Source organism: Alligator mississippiensis, chromosome 1 (assembly GCF_030867095.1).
Source record: "Alligator mississippiensis isolate rAllMis1 chromosome 1, rAllMis1, whole genome shotgun sequence".
Taxonomy (NCBI): Eukaryota; Metazoa; Chordata; order Crocodylia; family Alligatoridae; genus Alligator; species Alligator mississippiensis.
In genome coordinates, this window is record NC_081824.1 from 137,827,882 (window position 1) to 137,845,037 (window position 17,156).

General features: G+C 45.9%; 1 protein-coding gene across 9 annotated transcripts in view; it reads left to right on the plus strand.

Moving 5' to 3' along the window:
* Positions 1-13,831, plus strand: part of PNLDC1 (PARN like ribonuclease domain containing exonuclease 1) — a 33,813-nt gene extending 19,982 nt beyond the window's left edge. For 6 of the 9 annotated variants that reach the window (XM_059714609.1, XM_059714624.1, XM_059714626.1 and 3 more), the window contains 7 exons: positions 8,322-8,386; positions 8,786-8,839; positions 9,461-9,503; positions 10,848-10,947; positions 11,526-11,701; positions 11,867-11,965; positions 13,112-13,725. In XM_059714609.1, the coding sequence (XP_059570592.1) occupies positions 8,322-8,386; positions 8,786-8,839; positions 9,461-9,503; positions 10,848-10,947; positions 11,526-11,701; positions 11,867-11,965; positions 13,112-13,238 (664 nt within the window). In that variant the 3' untranslated portion in view covers positions 13,239-13,725. Of the gene's footprint in view, positions 1-8,321; positions 8,387-8,785; positions 8,840-9,460; positions 9,504-10,847; positions 10,948-11,525; positions 11,702-11,866; positions 11,966-13,111 lie in introns of all 9 variants that reach the window. The other 3 variants (XM_006263591.4, XM_019479892.2, XM_059714614.1) reach the window with 2 other exon arrangements.
* Positions 13,832-17,156: the final 3,325 nt, after the last annotated feature.

Sequence of the window (17,156 nt, forward strand, 5' to 3'; positions counted from 1 at the left end):
TCTACTAACACCTCTTTCAGGCCTTTAAGCTCCTGGAGGTGCTCCTCATATCCTGCCTTGACCCTGGAGGCATGTCCCTCCAACTGACTGCTTATTATGGCTAGTCTTCCGCAAGGTATCTGAGCGGTCTGTACAGGCTGTTGTACCACCCTCTCTTGCAATGCCAGTTCCCTGGCTGTGCTTTCTTTTAACAGAGTCTTTAGGGACTGGATCTCTTCCCCCTTTTGGTCGTGGTCCTTTTCTGCTTCTTGCAATCGAGCTCGCAATTCTACACCCTCCTTGGTGCAGGCTCCCACTTCCATTAGCAGGGACTGTCTCTGTTCCTGGAACGTTTTAATCTGTTCCTCTAAGGCCTGTACCTGCCGTCTCGAGGTTTGCATCTGCTGCCGTAGCTGCTCCCTCTCAGTGTCGGTTGCTGCCTCTTTAGCCAACCTCTCTGCTAGCAGGGCTTTAAGGTGCTGTACCTGGTCTTCCAGGCAGCCGTTTTCCGCCTCTGCAGTCTGCAGCTGAGACTGCAGCTTCATGTGCTCTACCGTTTTGTCCTCCAGGTGGGTTTTAAGGGCCCGTATCTGTTCTTCACAGAGGTTCTTTTCCCCTGCCCCTTTTTCCAACTGGGCCCGCAACTCTTCAGTCTCTCTCAGCTTGGCCTCTAATTCTTTCTCTCCCCTCTGACACTGGGCCTGCAGCTTTATATGCTCCTCTGTTTTGGCTTTCATCTCAGCCTCAAGGGACTGCTTCTGTGCTTCTAAAGCCTCCTCCCTGGCCATATATTCTTTCACTCTCTCCATTTCTCTTATTATCACCTTCCTGGTTTCTTCTACCTGGGTGTGATTCTCTGTCAGCTTCTTTCTAAGCTCTTCAGCCATGCGTTCTGCCTGGTCGCATCTCTCTCGCCAGAGCCCCTGGCTTTCCTCCAGGCTTTCTGTCTGTTCCACCTGACTGTGGACTTCTTTCTGGAGGGTTGCTATAAGGCTCTTAGATATTTTGAGCTTTTGCATTGCCTCCTTTTGTTCTCCTGTTTGGTCCCTCTCAGGCTCTGGGGACCTCCTCCTCCATTCAGCCAACTCCTCCTGCATTTCTCGTAGCTGCTCCTCTCGCTGTCTGCTCTTTTTGGCCTGCTCTGCCACAAGCCGTTCTAATGCTCGAGTCTTTTCTGCTCCTGATGCCATCAGGCGCCTTATCTCTTTGGAACCGCCTTCTTTCTTCCTGGGTTGTACCCGCAACTCTAAAGCGGCCACTTTCGCCTCGGCTTGCTCCTTCTTCGACCTCGTCACTTCTAGCTCCAACTCTAGATGGGCAGCTTTTTCCTCTGCCTCATCCACCCGCAACTGCCAGGTGAAGGCTTCTTGCCACCTGTCTTCTAGAGCTACTATTCCTGCCATAGCTAAGCCTTTTTCTTTTTTTCTTCTAGACCTAACCCAATGTCTTCCTTGTTATACCTTTCGACAAGCAGTCCCTCCTTTGATCGGGGCTTGCCTCTCAAGCCCCTCAATCTCGCTGCCTTGTCTATCTGTAAAATAGCCCTAAGGTTCGGTTTCCCTTGTGAGGGACACGGGTTCTTTCCCCATGCACGGCCATTCCCGGCCAATGCACCAGTTGTCGCGGAGGGCCGTGATCTCCTCGAGGCCCTCTCACCGCACTACTTCGGCCCGAGGGCACCCTCCATTCTCGCCCGCCACGTCTTGCTGGAATATGTAATAGGGAGGCTGCCTTGTGTTTCCTCAGGCACGTAAGCTCCTGGACCCCTCGTGGGTCACCCCGTACGATAGGTGCTACTCAAGCACCCCAGCCTTATGGGCTGTGCGTGGCTCCTACCAGCCCCTAATACCACGCCCCAAGCCTCACAGATGTAATAGACGTTGTTATGTCTGCACGCCCGCTTCCCGGGCCTCCTCTATAGTGTAGCCCACTCTGGGCTCTCTCTCTCTCTTGTGCCCAGCCTCCCGCTGGGCCTCCCTTGATGGTACGGTCCCGCTCAGGGACTCCCTAGCGGGCCCCGGCCCTTCCATGGCCAACCGCACGGATACCCTCTCTGACCCCGGCTCACCGCGCTGCTACTCCCTGACTTCTTGGGGCAAGCGCAGCGCCCTGCCTCGGTCTGAGGGGTGTTGCCGCACTAGCCTGCGGCCGGGCTCGCTATACCCGTCTCGGGCTCCTCAGTATGGCCCCGCTCTAGGGCTCCTCAGTATCGCCCCTCCTTAGGGCTGCTCCGTATCACCCCTCTCTAGGGCTTCTCAATAATACAATGTGGCACTCCCCCTCTTTGGGGCTCACTGTGCCCCCACAGGGCTTCTCAATAATACAACGTGGTGCTCCCCCTCTTTGGGGCTCGCCGTGCCCACCCTGGGCTTCTCAATGAAATTGCCCCTCGCTCTGGGGCTGGGGTCTATGTCCCCCCGCACGCGATCCGGGGTCTACGTCCCCCGTCTGCAACCTACCGGTTGCGCCCGCGACCCACTGGCCGTGCTCCTCGCCGCCAGTTGCTCACGCACTGGCGTGCGAGCTGCGCCTTCCCTGGCGCTATGAAAATAATGCGCCCTCTTGGCGCTAGGGCACTCCACACACTCTGGGGTCCCTATAATTGAGGCCTCCTCCAACCCCTACAGCCTCACCCAAGCCTCCGGGCTGTAACACAAACCTAAAGCCCCCTGGCTAAACCCTAGTGCCCATCCTCTCAGGGCTATCATGAGCTGTACTTGCAAGTCATGCTCCTTTCCACATCCTCACTCCCAGAGCTCCTGCCTCCCAGGCTGCTGGCAGAGAACTGCTAGCCTGGCTTCAGCCCTGGGCTTTACAAAGGCCAGGCCCTGCCCCCTTCTGGCCAGCTGCTTCTGATTAGTCGCCCCGGCAACTTGCAGCTGTGCTCATTAGGCACTGCCAGGGCTCTCTCCCTGGCAGTTTCTCCTCTCCAGGAGCAGAGCACCGAGGTGCCCTGCGACACCTGCATTGTCAAACACAGTTGATTTTTATCTGAGCCATTAGATAAGTCATGTCTGACAAAAGTGCACTGTCTGATTCAGATATAGTGATTGCCGAAGAAATTGGCTTTATAATCTTCAGGGAGTTTTGCAGCTGGACCCAGAAGACATCCTTATCAAGTACAGTATTCCTTATGCTTTGGACTACTGTAAGATCTTTCATTATTACTGTTTCTTGAAGAGCTTCTTTGTTCTTTAGTAAACTTTCAAATGAGATCACCACTTCACCCTATCTAGTTTTACTACAAAGTTTGAGTTGTCACCATTTTATTCTTCCCATACTTTTCTTCCTGCTTCTTCCTAAAGATTGCAGCTAAAATATGAGTAGATTTTACATATTTTCTAACTTTTTTTGCTCTATTGTAGATCTTTTGCAGTGTGTCCAACTTCATGAAATCATTAAGAAGCAAGTTTAGGCCATCAGAAGCGCATTCTATTGCAGTAACGTGGATATTTCTCTTTTATGATCTCCCATGCTGCTTTCATATTACTTGCGTTGTCAGTCAGCAAAGCAAATACTTTACCATTTCCAATCTTCTGTAGGACTTGACATATTTTACTACTGATATTTTACAGTGGTGAAAGAACAGGTTAGGGACTATTTAGAAAAGCTGAAAGTATACAAGTCCATGGGGCCAGATGGGATGCACCCAAGGGTGCTGAGGGAGTTGGCTGATGAGACTGCAGAGCCATTGGCCATCATCTTTGAAAACTCATGGTGACCAGGAGAGGTCCCAGATAATTGGAAAAGGGCAAACATAGTTCCCATATTTAAGAAAGGAAAAAGGAAGATCCAGGGAACTACAGATCAGTCAGCCTCACCTCAGTCCCCGGAAAAATCATAGAGCAGATCCTCAAGGAATCTATTTCTAAGCACTTAGAGGAGAAGAAGGCGATCAAGAACAGTCAGCATGGATTCAGTGAAGGCAAGCTATGCCTAACCAACCTGATTGCCTTCTATGAAGATGAGATGACTGGCTCCATATGCGCGGGAGACCAGTGGATGTGGTATACCTTGATTTTAGAAAGGCTTTTGATACTGTCTTTCACTGCATTCCCACAGGTACACTAAGGAAGTATGGGCTAGATGAATGGACTGTAAGGTGGATAGAAAACTGACTGGAGCATCAGGCTCAGAGAGTAGTAATCAATGGCTCAATGTATAGCTTGCAGCCGGCATCAAGTGAAGTGCCCCAGGGGTTGGTCCTGGGGCTGGTTTTGTTCGATGTCTTCATCAGTGACCTGGAAGATGGCATAGAGTGCACCCTCAGCAAGTTTGCAGATGACACCAAGCTGGGAGGAGTAGTAGATACACTGGAGGGTATGGCTAGGATTCAGACTGACCTAGACAAATTGGAGGATTGGAACAAAAGAAATCTCATGAGGTTCAACAAGGACAAGTGCAAATTCCTGCACTTAGGACGGAACAATCCCATGCACCAGTATACACTGGGGGCTGACTGGTTGGGCAGCAGCACTGCAGAAAAGGACCTGGGGGTTACAGTGGACAGTAAGCTGAATATGAGCCAGCAGCATGCCCTTGTTGCCAAGAAGGCTAACTGCATACTGGGCTGTATTGGTAGGTGTGTTGCCAGCAGGTCAAGGGAAGTGATTATGCCCCTCCATTCAACACTGGTGACACCACATCTGGAGTACTGTGTCCAGTTTTGGGTCCCCCACTACAGAAAGGATGTGGATGAATTGGAGAGAGTCCAGCAGAGGGCAGCAAAAATGGTTCGGGGGCTGGGGCACATGACTTCTGAGGAGAGCCTGAGGGAACTGGGTTTACTTAGTTTAGAGAAGAGAAGACTGACAGAGGATTTAATAGCAGCCTTCAACTCCCTGAAGGGTGGTTTGAAAGAGGATGAAGCTAGACTGTTCTCAGTGGTGGCAGATGACAGAACAAGGAGCTGAGGTCTCAAGTTGCAGCGAGGGAAGTTTAGGTTAGATATAAGGAAAAAACTTTCTTGCTAGGAGGGTAGTAAAGCATTGGAACAGGTTACCAGAGAGGCGGTGGAATCTCCATCCTTGGTGGTTTTTAAGACCTGGCTAGACAAAGCTTTGGCTGGGATGATCTAGTGGTGGATGGTCCTATCTGGAGCAGAGGATTGAACTAGATGACCTCCTGAGATCCCTGCCAACCCTAATTTTCTATGATTCTATGATATACCCTGCAGTATGTCTGTTCTTTCCTGTTTCAATGCTTTTATAAAAAACTGATTGAGGTGTTGTTATCACAAAGTTTGATTCCTTCTCCCCGTACATTTTTCCACCCATCAGTAAGTACTGCAAGACATAATGCTTCGTTGATTTTTTTCATGCACAGATTGCATTATGCATTCATATTCTGACTCCAGAAAAAGCTTGCTCAAAGAATGTCTGCTGGACAAATGGTATGATGCTCTTAATTTAAATGCTGCCTGCCAATGTGCACTTTCAGCAATTTATAATGGTGTCCCAGAAGCATATATTGCTCTTGCAAGAGCTTGGTCAATTTTTTCTTGCTCTTCGGGTGTCATCTTGTCCACAATGAAATAATTGGAAGTCTTTTAGAAACAGTTGGTTGAGATATCTGTTTACTTGACGATGTTGAGTAGACAACACTTTGCTGATGTTACAGAAGAAGCAGGAGGACTTCTGGTTCAAAAATGTTTGCAAGTGCTGCTTCCACTGTTGTCATGATCTATTTCACTCACACTCATGAAGGATTTTTTTTATGTCTACAGGACACTACATACGTGTAAGAATGTGTTTGGTCATCCAGATAGCATTTGGAAATGCATATTTAATTTGATAGTATTTGCAAAACACAGATTTTTTTTCAGAATGACTTGCAGTTGCAGTGTGGAAATGCTTCCATTTGGTAGAAGATGGTTGCACCATGTTGCTGAGGGGAAAAAAAAAAGAAATATGTCATTTAATAGCGAGGTTACATATATAAAAACTAAACTACAGCATGTGAAAAATGTAGTAATTGATGGAGGGGGAGCTCTCAGTAAGATAACTGTGAACCATCCCTTCCCTCAGACCTCACCTCACTGCTAAGGTAAGGGTAGAGGGTGATTTGCTTAGAAAGCATCAGATTGGTAGGAACTCCATTATGAATCACATACATTATGAAACTATACTAACTGAAAATATAGTTTAATATACCAAACTCAAAGAAATTGAAACTCTTACCTTTCAATAAACAAGAAGTCTACTTTCAGCTCCTGTGCTTTGCCAGATGCAGTTTGTTAGATACTTCTGTGGATCACAGGGTCCAGGAGGAGGCAGGTTCCAATCCACCACCAACATTTTTAGGTTTCTTTTTCCTCTGAGGCTTTGCTACAAACAACAGGACTTTAACAGTTTCTTCACACAAGCAAGAGTGGCAATAAGCTGCTTGTTTCCCTGTAGCAGGGAGCTGCCAGTGTCTACTCCCAGTCCTTGGAGGGAGAGGTGACCAGGTTGAAGGGCCTAGTCAGGACTCAGGAGGAGGACATATTACTCTGTTTCCCCCAAACTCTAAATCAAAGATCACCAAAGGAAAGAAGGCTGTAGGTAGTGCAGAAATACACAAGCAAAGAAGGCGGCCCTGGATCCTTCCATCTGCCTCCTGTGCAGCTGGCAGTGCCCTTTGCTGAAAGAAATGCATCTTGGATTTGAGAGTTGTATCAGGTCTACTGTATCAAGGAATTGTAATCATCTAATAGTATAGATTCTTACATAAACATCTTCATATTATATAGTTATTAGAAATCATTTTGAGGGAGTAAAAGGCAGCTTTAATAAATAATATTTGAAAACCTTGTTTTAAAAAGCATTTAATTCATCACTCTAAAAAAAAATATTTCATAAGAGGTTTTTTTCAGTCTTTCCCCAAATTTCCAATTTTTCCATTGGAAAAAAAAAAAAAGGAAAAAAATCCTTGGAAAAAAATGGGAAAAAAACATTTTTTTCTGAATTTTTCTGGGTTTTTTCCCTGGCCTTCACATCTCTACAAACAAAACAGCCCTACAAACCAGCTAACATGTATATGATCTCCATTTGCTTTCAGAGTCGCTGATCTAAGGTAAATTCTTGCAGGCAGTGACTGGGCTGGGATAGCACCTGCCATTTTATAGTCCAGAATAGATTAGGACAATCCTACTTCCCATCCTCATGCTCTTTCACAGGTGAAATAAGAATCCAGTATGCTGCCTTTTCTTGTTCACCCTGTCTAGATCAGTCTATACCAGCTGCCAGTTACAGAAATGAGTAGAGAAATGGAGTAAGTAAAGGAACCTTTGAATTGACTTGCCTTATATTCTGCTAGAAGTCTAATCTGGTTGAGCAGCATGCGTTTCCCTGCTGAGTGGAAGGGAAGAATACCACCCTTCACAATCTGAAACTGCTGGAGCTTCATTAAGGGTTTTTATTCCCTTCTCATTTTATTGCAGCCTATGGTTATGGCCAGGACTATATAAATTGGCAGGGTGGGGAAGCAAGTAGAATGCCAGCCATGTACTTACGATGAATCTAGAAGAGGCAGTTGTAAGCACTAGTCTGCTTTGGATGCAAAAAGCATCCAATATTTGTGAGCTTTTTGTATGCTTCATTTTCATGTCGTAAACATGCTTGGCCCCTTCTGTTTGTAACTGGGGGTAGAAACAGACATCACCTGATGTTGCCTATTTGCCTCCATCACAATTTTTATGGTGCCACAAACAGACATCCCTACCCTTTGCTGTGCTATATCAGTGGCCCCGACAAAAAGTATTGCAGCAGATGGCTATTTGCTCTGTGGCAAGAGAGTATGGGCAGTCCAGAACTGCCCACACTCTCCTGCCACCCCAGATGGTTGCTCTGGGGGTTTGAGGGGCCTAATTCTGTGCACCCTACGAATTCTGGCAGGACTGGGCCTCTCAAGACCCAGGAGCGCCTGCCCCACTTACAGATGAGCCCCAGGGAATCTTAGGATGCCTCTCTGTAAGCAGGGAAGGTTGGAATTCCCGCTTACAGAGACCTGCCCTGAGATCTCTAAGAAAATTTGGCTCTTCTGGACTTTTTCCATCTGTCCCTTTCCTTTCCTGCTTCCCACAGTTTAGTCCATGGCTGAAAACTCAGGCATTGGGAATAAGCGTTCAACCTGGTGTGAAGGGAAATGAACCACATAACCCCCTTTGTTGTTAGTCAGTGCTAAACTTCTGTAAAATCCAGTTCTGTGACTTCAAATAGTAATGGGTAGAGAAAGCTCTGTTCAGAAATCTCTTTGGTGATTGTATTAAAGTAACAAAGAAGGGGGCAAGCAAATGTGGACCAAAAACTTTTTCCACCAGAAGTGTTGGAGACTAACAAAAATGTTACGCTTCTTTCCAACAGTGACCTGAATCCCACAAACCCGACATGCCCAGTGATTTCTCATGCAAGTGACTGTTCAAAATATGGTAGGTTTTGTGTGGACAAAGCAGGTAGTTCAGACGTCTTTTTTCCATAGGAATCCAAATATAAATGATATATGGATATGTAAGTGGCATGGTAGATATAGGCTGGTTTTCCCTGCCTGTTGGTGCAATCAAGACCTTTTCTTGAAGTAATTTTAAGGTTTAAGTACAATGCCATCTTTTCTTAGTTACTGGCCTAACTGCTGCCTCTTTAGTGTCATTTTTTAAGCTCCTGAGGAGAATCAGAAGATAATAAAGAGTGAGGAAAAGACAGGAAATGCACAGAGAGGAGCATGCATCTGATACTTGAGTGTTGAGAAAAAGAAGATTCTGATTCAGAATAGTTTGCATAGAGTTTTAGAGATGTTCTGATTCATTCTCTGTGTTGTTGGACTCTTATAGCTGAAGAGAAATATCCTCATGAGGCAGCCTATGATGCATTTCTTTGTGGATCAGGTAAAATAAAATGTTCTCTAAGGGTGTTTTTACATATGTTTTGAGCATGTGGGGGAAAGGAAGGAGGTGGGGGCGCTTGAATTAGAGCAGCTCTGAGAGAGACTAATTAAAACATCCGCGGTGTCTTATGTGTTCAATGTCCTGTGCTTCAGCATGATGGTGGGAGTGTTTTAACTAAAGCTTGTTTATTGAGTTCTAGTTAAAGCGCCCCTGCTGCTATTTTGAAGCACAGAGACGCTGAACATGCAAGACGTGGAGGCTGCAGGAGCACGCTAATTAGCACACTCCAGCAGACTCAGTTAATCAAATCTGTTCCAACATATTGTAATTGCAGCATCCCTGCACATCTACAGGCACCCTAAAAATGTAATTGAACAGAAGTTTTTTCCCAGCTAAATTCCATATTTGCATCACATTTATTCATTACTAGGTAGCATTTCTTATTTATTGGTAAATTAGTAAAATATCCTTTTGGCTTTGTGTTAAATGTGTATACTTACACATGTTTCCTTGCGTCTGTAAGTTTTTGCTCATTCCATTTCTTTTGAGTCAGAAGGTTATTTTAGTTCTGTTTCTCCAGCTTTTTTGTAATGTCATCGCTTTTCTTGTCTGTCCATCTAGTTCTTCTGAAAGTAGCTCACTTGCTTCTATGCAGAATGCCTTGGTGAGTAATGTTCATTAACTTCTCTTTGGGAATTGTGTTATGTTCATGGCTCTTCTGGAAAATAGTTCTAGTTTGCTCATCTCATGGTGATGAGTAAACAGCATTATCTCTTGTGAATAATTTAAAAAAAAAAGAAAATCCCATTGCTGCAAGTAACTAGCTTCTTTTTTTCAAGCAGTACATAACACATTTCAATTTTGGAAAGAATTCCAACTTGCATCTTTAAAAACCAATCCAGGGCATGACCTGGCACAAAGGGGCTGGTCATAGAATTCTTTCTTTAGTTGCTCTTTCTTTCAAATCTAACTTATTCTAATAAGGATGACATTCTTTCCCTGCCATCTGATGGGTAGTTTCTTACCTGTGTGAAACATTTGGCAGCTTTAGTAAAGTTCCTCATGTGCATCTGTTCAGCCATTCTCCACTGTTTGTTTACTCTTGGGGTTTTTTTGAGAATATGGAGCACTGAAACCAAGCTACTTTCTTAGCAGTAGATGTGCTTTCTCTCTCTCTGTTATCGCTGAGGCACCCTGGTAAGATAGCTTCAGGGGCGTGTGAACTGCCATGCACTTGCTGTATCTGTTGTGTACACTGAGGACTTCATACTTCGGGATTGTTCACCGGTACCATGTTTATACTAGACCAGGGGTTCTCAAAGTTTTTATGCCGCAGCCTGGCAAACCGCAGCCTGGAAGTGGCTGCTGCGCGGCAAACCGTGGCCCAGCAATCACAACCGACCGTGGCTGGAATTTCCGGCTAGTAGATAGGTAAGGATACCCCCACCCCCCCACGTGGCGGGGTGGGCCAAACCCTGCACTGCCACGGGCCCTGCAGAAGGAGCCGTGGCCTCTCCACCCAGCTCTGGAGGGCCGCGGTCTGCGGCCACTTCTGGTCCAGCAGCTGACCATGCTGCAGACTGACAGCTGACCCGTCATGGCCCGACACTGGGCCACGGCCTGGGGATTGAGACCCCCTGATCTAGACCATTGGGGTGTCGAAGAGCCAACCTATGGAGTTGTTTCACCTGCCCCACATTGCTCCTGGGGGCAGGGCCTGCCAGCAGATTCCGAGCTATGGCACCAGGGCTGTGAACAACAGCAGTGTTAATCCATGTCTGGATCTGAAATGGGGTCAGAGTGCGTTGCCAGGTCTGGATCTGATGTGGGGGCCAGAGTGAGTTTGATACCCCTGGTCTAGATGAATTATCCTTGCTATCCCCTGCCCTTTAAAAAGGCTACTGTAGCCATGAATTCTCCAAAGTCACATTGTTATATATTTGATGTAGTACAGATTATCATGTGTTGTTTTTTGTTGTCATGTGTTTGTTTGTTTTTTCTGGTACAGTGACACAAAAAAGAATGGTCCCTCTTTCTCTCAATATCTAAATGTATTAGCTAAGTACCTGAACCAGGTGAATCTCATCCGAGCTGCTGTCTCAAAAATCGTGAGTACAAATTGCTGCATGTTCGTTTTACACTCTCTCTGAATCACAAAGTTAGTACATCAGCTGCTCCCATTGGTGAGTGGAAGAAATTGTCGAGCTGATGTCTGACTGTGCAAAGGCTTCTCAGTGACAGTATAGTTGACCTTTTTCTAAAATCCAAATATGTAGGTCATCTGTTTTGTCATGTTACAAATTAAGTATATTCTTTCTCTTCAACCAAAATGCCCCTTTCCTCACTGCAGCAGTTATAATGGAGTGGAACTCTAGGAGAAACGGTTGTCTGGGTATTCCTGCTTCCACTCCTGTGATTAGTAGCAAGGGATGCCATGGGAGAGATTGATTGATGTTACCTTGTTTCTTTATTTTCTTGTGGACTCTTGATAACTTGCATTTTGGGTTTTGTGACCCAAGGAGAAAAAATAATGCCCTGTTGTTGTAGAGCAGGCACTACTTATTTTGAATGTCACTCTTTGCTTCTTTTTCCTTTTCCCTTTTTGTGTTTAATTATGGAAATATTAAAAACAATAGTCAGATGTGGATTAAATCTTTGGCTTGGTTTTTACCTCATTATTTTCCAGAATTTCTCTGGTGCAGATGTCCCCAGCCGCCATCTCCCTCTTCTGATTGCCAGTGTTCGGGGGTGGCCTGGGGTGAATGAAGAGCAGATCTATCAGGAGTTGAAAGGTCTGTGTAGGTTTGATGTCAGACAGCTGACCAAGAACCAATTCCTGCTGCTCTCCAATAATTTTAAGAAGTAAGCAATAAAAAATTTCTGAACTCTCACCCAATAACCCTCCCCCCATATCCTTTTGTTCTGCTGATGATGATGTTATATATAAAAGGGACTTTTGTCCCAGCTTCAAAAGACAGTAAGAGCTGCATGGGAGATGTACCTCATGATGTGATTCATTTATTACAGCGTCAGGGTTGTTTTGGAAGATTATAAAGATTACCCCAATTTACGGATTTCTTTCTATCACTACTGGAGGCACTCACCACAAGTGAACTGCTTGCTACAGTAAGTAGCAATGATCTATTGTAAATAATAAGGGATCTGGGTTCTCTGTTTTCCATGAAAAAACAGAAAAAAACCATAGATTTTCCCCTTTAACTGAGAAAAATGCAGATTTCTCATTTTAATGGAGAAACACATGGATTTTCTACTTTTGCAAAGAGCTTTCTGCAGGTGGCAGAGTTCCAGCCTGCAAGGGGCTGGGGGGAGTGGGAGGAGGGTGGTCAGTCAGGGAACACCATGTGCATGTACATGCACATGGCAGCCTGGAGAGCGGCTTTGGCAGGTGAGTCTGGCTGGAGGGGGTGGGGGGAGGAATTGAGGGTCCCATAGGCAGGGAGGGAGGAAGGAAGTTGGGCAGGGCTGGGACTGGGGCTGCTGCCTAGCTGGTGGGTGTGTGGGGCTTGGGGCCTGGGGCCACAATGCATGGCTGCAGGTCCTGGGCAGGGAGTGGGACGGGACCACAGGTGGCTCATCTGGGGGGTGGGGGATGGCTGGCTCTCTGCTTCTGTGTGTGCTTCTGAGGGGGGTGGGGGAGTCATGTGCCCCCAGATCTGTGTGCAGGGTGGGGAAGGTGTGGGCTTGGGCTCCCCACCCTATTCCCCCCAACCCAGGGCCTCTACAGCCCATTGAACAGGGCCCGGTGCAGCAGGGCTGGGCAGGGAAGTTCTGTGCCACTGCAAGCTCCATGTCACCCTGGCAAGGAACCCCCTTGCCCGTTGGGCAGCAGCAGGGGTGGTGGCTTGGAGTTGTGCCCCTTATTACTGCTGGGTGGGCAGGGGCGCCTTGCCAGGGTAGCGTGGGGCTCGCAGCTGGGGCTCAGGCACCGCTGCGGGCAGTGAAGGGCTGCAGTCCTTGGTTCCTGGCCCCATAGTCGTGGCAGTTGGGGAGGTGGAGGGCTGTGAGTGGGGGGCAAGGGGGACCAGCAGGGTCAGGAGGGCTGTGGGTGGAGAGTGATAGTTCTGGACCCATGTCCTGGTTTTTCATGATAAAAAACCAAACACCAAAATGTATAGGTATTTAGAATTTATTTTAGTATATTGATTGAGGCAGTGGTAGGCTTGCAAATTGCTTTAAATTTGTGAATAGATCAATAAAACATTGTGTTAACCTGATACTTATATACATAGTGGTGTTTCATTTTAATTGCAGATTTTGGGGGTTTTATCAGAGAATTTGTGACTTTTTTATGAGAAAACCAGAATCTCTGATGATAATCCATTCTGATCTCCCTTCTGCTGTATATCTGCAACTGACTAATGTGCTACCAATTAAGTAATGTCTGACACTAACAAATAGTGAACCCCAATGAAAATATTTTTAGGCGAGGCATCTGTAGTGACTTAAAAAGATTGTGTAAATTATTCTGACTTTGATCACCAATTAAATGTTCTTTTGTGGACCTCCCAAAACGATCATGCTGTCTTCATTGATGGATGCTAATCTGTACAAAGCTCAATATTGGAATGACCTATGGGGGAAAAAGTGGAGAATTAAAGTGTGTGTGACAGAGGGAGAGACAGGGAAGAGCTAAAACATTCAAGAGTTTGTAAAAGCAGTGACTGAGTGCAGGAAAATGTTAATATTAGACCTGACATATTTCAGGGAGGAGTCTCACTTTCAGAAGCACCTCTGTAATTGTAAACAGCTTAAATGATGTTTCAATATTCTTTCCTTTTGTAGGATTTGTGGCATTGTGGCCTCCTGGTCTCTTTTGGCTTTTGTGCTTGGAGGATCTCTGTGCCACCCAGTTTAAGTTTCATAAACATCAGGAACGCTGATCTTAGCCATGTGCTCATATACCAGGATGTCCCTTTCTTTTTCTATAGTCTGTTAACAACATGATGGTCAGTAAAACCATTTTTACCTTTGCTACTTTGTGCCTGTCTTGGTTTTTTATGTCCCAAATATGAAGGAAAATTTGTTTGGTATTAAATAGACTAAAACATGTACAATCCTTTCTTGAAGAAGTGGAATGGTGTGACCCCACTGTTTCATGGGGGCCCTTAATGTTGTTGATTCTTCAGGACCAACTAATAGCCGAGTTCTGTTCCCACAGCTGTACTGTCACATAAAGTGCTATTTCATGCACACTTACATTGTGGTTAAGGGAAGTGATGCAATAGAAGCAGCCATTTAAACTTTAGTGATCTTTCAGCTGTAACTGAGGGAGGATATTACAGTTCCCCAAATGTCTGGCTCCTGAAAGGTTTTCAACTACAATAAAGTACACAGGTCTGCAGAATTGCTAATCATGTTTGAACACTTTGTCAGGACAGAAGTGGCAATTCACGTTCGTCTAAAATCAGGCAGAAGAAAGGGCATGGTGGTAGCTTAGGGTGCCTATACATGAGCTGGGAGGCTGTTCTGTCACTAATTACAGCGTGGGTAATTGGGTATTCTTGTCTTTAATAGATTTCTGGTGCGCGTTCATTCTGGTGCACAGTTAATGAACGTGCACCGGAAATCTATTAAAGGCAAGAATACCCAGTTATCTGTGGGGACACATTTCTCACAAGAAAACCACTATCTCTCCAATCTCGCAGTTCTAATCCTCAAAGGAAATTTACAGAACATCTTTCACAGACAAGCCTACGAACTTCACTTCGTCAACCTCCTGGATACAAAAAATCATGGACTAAATATAGACATTGGATTTATGCCACATTATAACCTGCCTGACATCTAACTTCCTAGCTACCTCTCCACTACTTACCTGCTACATTCATCCCCCTTCTCCCCTCAACCCCGAGCCTGTCTCTCACCCCTTAACTCCTCAATTTACATTTTCACTGACTGCCTTTCTTGTCTGCATTGCATTCCAGCCTCTGGCTTCTTTACTGTTCATTCCATCCAGGAAGAGCGCACACCAACTGCAGAGACTGCTAGGTGCTAAGAGTAGAGCACAGACATTTAACTCGGTGTAGTTCTTCTGTCAGGAGTAATGGGTGGGATGTTTCGTCAATAATCTACTTCAATACCAATAGAGAGAAACTTTAAATATTTGATACAAAAACATCCTGCAGATATAAAACACAAAAATATTAAAACTAAAAATATCAACTTGAAACCAATGTAAAAAAGATATGTTAGCTAGAGAATATGTTTGGAGAAGTTAAGATGTTCATGATGGATCCTGATGAATTCCTGCTGAATTTTAAGGCATATGAAGTAACAATTTTATTTTTCTCTATGTACCGAAATTGTTTTGACTCTGCTAGAAAGACACCAAAAGATTTAGTCTGAAGTTGTAATAGAGTTAAGTGAAAAATAGGACCTGATAGTTAATCGTGCAGAGACTAAGAATGCTGACAGAAGTGATGTTTTGTTGTGTGATCAGCCCCCTGAAAGTGCTCTACAGTGTGCCCTGGCAGAAGTGCAGAGCACTTTTTAAATGAACTCCATTACATGAAGGTTCAAATGAAGGTACTCCAGAGTGGAGCACCTTCAGTAACTTCTGTCAGTGCCTGCCCAGGAGCAGGGTTGGGCTCATGCAGCCTGGCCCTGCCCCTGGTACTGCATGGGGTGCTCCAATTCACCCCTCATTCCCCAGCACAGGCTGGGCAAGCCTTTGACAGAGCTCCCTCCTCTCCATCCCCCCCAACCCTTCTCATCCTGAAGATAGCACCAGAGCTGGGGCAGGGAAAGGTGTTAGGGGAGAGAGGCTGCAGACATGTAGCCAGCTCCAAAGTGGAGCTCGATTTTTTTTTTTTTATTTTTTTTTCCCCCCCCCCACCCCCTTGGACCCAACAGAGAACATCCAATACCAGGGGTGTCACTGTAACTCATGGTGCTTCCTGTGAAGTGCCATGAATTATAGTGGGGAGCTGCATGTCTGTCAGTGCCCTAAATATAGGGTCAGAATTATAGGGTCTGTCTTGATGTAAATGGGACTGTGTTTTTCTTATGCCATTGACGGATGATTGCCATAGACAACGACTCTCTTTATGATCACTTTCCATATGCTTAGAGTCACTGTGGGGCCAGCAAGGGACAAAAGATGCCAACCAAAGGTGTAGAAGAAAAACAAATATGTGTATAGAAATCAGTTGATTGACTGAAACTTTTCCCAGATTCCTGCTGTATAAAATCATTTGCAATTCATGAACATAATCTGTTCTAACCCTCTACACAAAAAATTATATAAAATAAACTATGCTGGCTTCAAACTGTTCCCAATTCCCCTGGAAGATAATGGGAGTTTTAGCAGTGATTTAAAATGGGAACAGGATTGGGGCCTAAGTTATGTAACCAGAGCATTTTAACTTCAAGACATGGTTTGCAATCATGTCCAGCTGACTAGGGAGAATAGTGGAAAGAATAGGGTACTCAGCTGAGATTTAGGAAACCTGGGTTTGATTCATAGATTCATAGAGGTAAGGTCGGAAGGGACCTTGTAGATCATCAAGTCCGCCCCCCTGCCCTGGGCAGGAGAGAGAACTGGGCTCAAATGACCCCAGCCAGGTAGACGCCAAGCCTCCTGTTAAAGACCCCCAGCGTAGGAGCCATCACCACTTCCCTTGGAAGTTGGTTCCAGATCCTAGCCGCCCTGACTGTGAAGTAGTGCCTTCAGATGTCTAGTCTAAACCTACTCTCTAACAATTTGTGGCCGTTATTCCTTGTTACCCCGGGGGGTGCTAGGGTGAACAAGGTCTCTCCCAAACCCTCCTGGTCCCCCCCTAGTGAATTTATAGATGGCCACCAGGTCCCCCCTCAGCCTTCTCTTGCGAAGGCTGAACAGGTTCAGGTCCCGTAACCTCTCCTCATAGGGTCTGCCCTGCTGTCCCCAGATCATGCAAGTGGCCCTCCTCTGGACCCTCTCAATGCTGTCCACATCCCTCCTGAAGTGCAGTGCCCAGAACTGAACACAAGACTCCAGCTGCGGCCTAACCAGTGTCACATAGAGTGGGAGGATCACCTCCTTGGACCTGCTCGTGATGCATCTGGATGCACGGCTAGGTACGGTTAGCCCTACTGACTGTGACCTCGCATTGTCAGCCCATGTTCATCTTGGAGTCAATGATGACTCCAAGATCTCTTTCTGCCACCATGCTCTCGAGAAGGGAGTTTCCCAGCTTATAAGCGTGCTGCTGGTTCCTACTGCCCAAGTGCAGCACCCTGCACTTGTCAGTATTAAAACCCATCCTATTTTTGTTAGCCCACCCCTGTAATCTGTCCAGGTCCTGCTGTAATCTGT